At 46.6% G+C, this 4,754-nt stretch overlaps 1 protein-coding gene and 1 pseudogene across 1 annotated transcript; one reads left to right on the top strand and one right to left on the bottom strand.

Moving 5' to 3' along the window:
* Positions 1–2,796: 2,796 nt before the first annotated feature.
* Positions 2,797–3,514, top strand: LOC101993583 (annotated as a pseudogene).
* Positions 3,515–4,072: 558 nt separating this feature from the next.
* Positions 4,073–4,507, bottom strand: LOC101993869 (late cornified envelope protein 1C-like). Its single transcript, XM_005367320.1, has one exon. It carries the CDS (start codon positions 4,505–4,507, stop codon positions 4,073–4,075), a length of 435 nt encoding a protein of 144 aa, XP_005367377.1.
* Positions 4,508–4,754: the final 247 nt, after the last annotated feature.

Below are 4,754 nucleotides of genomic sequence, written 5' to 3' on the forward strand. Positions count from 1 at the left end.
AACAGTTTTTCCAGCCTAAGTCCTGCTTTTTGATTACTTTAAAATTCCATTCTTTACTGGAAACTATTGTTTTTCCTTTTTAAAATTTGAATTCCTTAGTGATGAAAGACCCTCAGAGAGGACCTTTTCCTCCAATGAAGCCCCCAGAACCAGGACACTCCGAGTCCAGACCACAGGATGCAATTAGCAAGAGGTTTATTGAGTAAACTCAGGTACCTGTGGGCAGCAAAGTCTTTTGGAGGACTTTGCGCACCTGCTAACTGGAGGGCGGGCTTTTTATAGGGAAGAGCAAACAGCAAGTTTACAGAAACAAAACAAAAGCGTGGTTATCGGTTGATCGGAATGAGGCGGGGGCATAAATAGTTTGCTCTCTCAGCATGGATGTTTGGCAATAGTCATCCTGTTCCTATCTTTATAGAAATCCTGTTTTGCAGTTAACCTGCTTTGTTGATGTGCTATCTTATTGACATCCTGCCTTGCAGTCTTTCTATCTCAAGCACATGGGATGTTCTTATGAGAGCAGGCTGGCTGCTGATCCAGAGATTTTTTTTATAAAGCAAACAGGACGTTCCCCTGGGAGCATGCTAGCTGCGGGTTTTGAGGAGGGGGTCTGTAGGGTCTTTCATTGACTCTCTGGGAGTTTCACATCATGCACTCCAATTCTGCTTACATCCTGATCCCCCCATATTCTCGCCTATCCCTGTTATGCCCCTGCACAAAAGAAAATAAAACAGTAAGCAAGCAAACAAAAGTTACAACAACAACAATACAAAAATCTCTTTGTTTCTCCTTCTTTCCTGCCTCCCCAGTACCTCTTCATTCCTCCTGGTGGCATTCAGAGCAGTGTACCATACAGTGTGCCCTTTTTCCCATCAGTTCTACTGTCAAATGCTCACAGCAATGAGTCACCGGTCTGGTTCAATGTCTCTTGGTTTCTGGTACACCACCCTCACTGGATCCTCACCAGAACTGGGATATCCTGTGGTCTTCTCTGGGATATCTTATGGTGCCCCCCAGTCTTGGAGATCTTGCAGATATTGTTCCACGGGTCCAATCCCTTCAGGAGCTCCAGCAAGTCCTAGATAAAGTAGATGCTAGGGTGAGTCAATCCGAGGCCCAGCTGTGAGCCTGGTCATTCTGGGCCACAGCCTTCACTGCCTCAGGCAAGGGGGCAGAGTCAGTTCCCCTATGTGTGTGCTCTCAGGGTTGGTTCAGCCTCTCACATAGTCAGGGATGGGTGTTATTGTTCCTTGAAGGTCAGGGCCAAATCTTTTTCTGTAGTGGGTGAGGTAAAGCCAGCTTTCCCAGGGCATTGAAGCGCGGGACTGATTCAGCATGGCCTTCTGATTTCATTTCTCCTGGCTCCTGAGGCCTTTTGAGATGACATCAACACAGACCCCAGTTGCAGCTGGACCATGGACCTAGAAGTGTCACCATAATATATTGTATGAATTTTTAAAATTTTGTTTATGAAGCAACTCTACTAACACAATGCCCCAGTTAATGTATTTGATATTATTTCACATGATGGGTCTCTTTCTGGGTAATCTATGTACTCACTTTGCCTCTGTTGTATTTTTTTCAGGAATAAGATCTAGTTTTGGCACCTGAAGGATTTGCACTTAGCTGGAGAGGTCATAAGGACTTTAAAACAACCCTCTTTATCTGGTTGGATCTGCATAAAGGAAGTATTATCCTTGGGTTTCCAGGAAGCAAAGAGCAGGAAAGGAATCTAAAGGACTGATTAAGATCCTTAATTATGCTTACTCAAGTGCAACAGCAGACATGTGGTTCCTCTGCCTCCACATGGAAGGGCTGGCATAGGTGAGCCATGGCAGATATCATGACAGCATAGGTCAACCATGGCAGATACCTTGATAACTCTAAGCCTCTCTGGCCTCTGTTTTGATCTTGAAGAATAGGCTGGACGTGGTCTTGTCTTCACAGACATGAATGGTGCACAATGAGAGACCTGTGGCTCATGAACCTGCTTGTTTGGGATTAGCCCTTGTAACAATTCACAATAAGAATGTGGAGAACAGGACAAGGTGTGGTCTTCAGAGAATGAGGAGCTGAGTGTCCCATCCCATCCTTCTGGACCATTTTCTGGAAACACTGTACTCTGAGTTTTCAACAGGGAGTGATAATCACAGAAGTGTCAGGAGCTGCTTGTATTGTTCAGATAACATCAGGATCCTGGCCTCCAAAACAGATGGGAGTTGTGGGGAATTCTCTTTTGGAGAAGGAGATTTTCATGAAAGAGGGAGAAAAATAACTCACATCCGGTCTTTATAGGGGCCACAGAAGTGGGTCCATTCCACCCTGACTAAAAGAGAGTTCAGGCCTATTCTTGTTCCTTAATGACAAGCGGTTTGACTTAAGGTTTGGCTACTGACAAGGATATCTTGACCTAGGGTGTGGTTACTTTGTGTTTGGGGTATTAAGATGGTAATCACTTTGCTTGTTCTTTGCACCACGATTTAAAAAAAAAAAAGCCTTTTGTTTTCTTCCCCTCTTGTCAATTGGGATATTCAAAGATAATAAGAAATAAATGTGGGCACATTCAATATTCACTGGATTGCCCTCCCCGTACTGTCCTGTGTCTCTGTGTTTCTTTTGTATCGGTTTCTTCTGCCCAACACTTTTGATCCACACACCCTACCCTGGAATGTAGGGACAGTCAAGGCTGGACCCTGACAAGTCACCTTTGCTTGACACTGGGTCAAGAACTGATCAGAGTCCCGTTCCTCTGGAATCAGCCTAGAGCAGTCAGGATTGGAGAACTTTGTGTCCGCCATGTTTTTCTTGGCACTGCGGGCCAGGGCAACTGGCCTCACTGCTCAGTGGGTAAGACATATAAGGAATTTGCATAAAACAGCTGTGCAAAATGGGGCTGGAGGAGCCTTATTTGTGCATAGAGATAGTCCTGAGAATAACCCAGATACTCCATTTGATTTCACACCAGAAAACTATAAGAGGATAGAGGCAATAGTGAAAAACTACCCAGAAAGGCATAAAGCAGCAGCTGTGCTTCCAGTCCTGGATCTGGTTGCCCATATCTGCTATGAACAAGGTGGCAGAAGTTTTACATGTACTTCCAATGAGAGTACATGAAGTAGCAACATATTATACAATGTATAATCGAAAGCCAGTTAGAAAGTACCACATTCAGGTCTGCACTACTACACCTTGTATGCTTCGAGGTTCTGACAGCATATTGGAGACCCTTAGAAGAAAGCTTGGAATAAAGGTTGGAGAGACTACACCTGACCAACTCTTCAATCTTATAGAAGTGGAGTGTTTAGGGGGTCTGTGTAAATGCTCCAATGGTTCAAATAAATGACAACTACTACGAAGACCTAACACCCAAGGATACCGAAGAGATTGGGAAAGTTCCAAAACCTGGGCCAAGGAGTGGGCATTTCTGTTGTGGGGCCTCACCTCCTTGACTAAACCACCCAAAGGTCCTGGCTTTGGTGTGCAAGCAGGCCTTTTCACTTATACTCAACTGTAAAAACTGTCACTGGAGAAATAAAACATGAGCGTACCTGAAAGAACTGATCAGAGACCCAAAAGGAAAAGACAAGAGAAACTTACAAGGACCTCATACTTGAGCCCTGGGCCATGAAGGATCTGTCAGTCTCCATAAGAATGTCTTCGGCCCTGGGGACTGGGAAAGAACAACAGAGACAATTTTTCGCCTCCAGGGTGAGTATTATGTGGTTTCTTATCCACCCTAAAAGAAATTACCCATTTTAAAACATAGATTTCCCAGATATAGGTTTTCCCAAGTAAGGGGAGGGCCCCGCCCTTGTCATTTTGGCTTATAAAATGCTGTCAGGATGCAAAACAAACACGAGTCTGGTGAGGACCATGGGGAAAGGCTTTATTTCTCTGAAACCCAGAAGGGAGCAAGCAATATAGGAACAAATTTAGAACATCCACAGTTAAACTTCAGTACTGTAGTGACCTCGAGATGGAGGACAGGAGGAGAAGGCAGAATAGCAGGTAGGACTAGGTCTTCTGAACATGGTTTCCTCCCGCACAGCTTCAAGTGTTCTCACAGCCCAGGTCAACAGCAGCCCCCAGACTGCTGGCTGCTGCCACCGCTGCTGCCACCACAGCATCCACTGCTGCCCCCGCTGCTGCCACAGCAGCCACTGCTGCCCCCGCCGCTGCCACAGCAGCCACTGCTGCCACCACTGCTACAGCATCCAGAGCTCTGACGATGGCGACGGAAAGATCTGCGGGGCCTGTGGTGGCTCAGGCAGCAGCCACCACCGCCAGAGCTGCAGCAGCCCCCGGAGCTGGAACCACAGCAGCCTCCAGAGCTGGAGCCACAGCAGCCCCCGGAACCCAGACTGCAGCAGGAAGAGACAGGGGGACACTTAGGGGGACACTTAGGAGGACACTTTGGGGGGCACTTTGGGGTCTGACACTTGGGAGGGCACTTGGGGGCACACTTGGGAGGGGGCTGGCACTGTTGCTGGCTCTGCTGGCAGGACATCTTGACTGGTGAGTGCTCGGGAGCTGTGGGAGAGTTACACATAAGTCAGATCCAAGTTCCAAGACCACCTTGTCCAGTATTGTCTTTTCAGTTTCATTTCTAGTTCCCTCGTGAGTCTTGCAATCAGACACAGGAAGAGCGCACATGAGGTATTCACCACCTTCACCATTTACTGAGTGCTTTGTTTTAGTGTCTCACACCAAACTCCATTTAGAATCAGTTAAGCAACACAGTCTCCAAATATACC

This window comes from Microtus ochrogaster, unplaced genomic scaffold (assembly GCF_000317375.1).
Source record: "Microtus ochrogaster isolate Prairie Vole_2 unplaced genomic scaffold, MicOch1.0 UNK16, whole genome shotgun sequence".
NCBI classification, from domain to species: Eukaryota; Metazoa; Chordata; class Mammalia; order Rodentia; family Cricetidae; genus Microtus; species Microtus ochrogaster.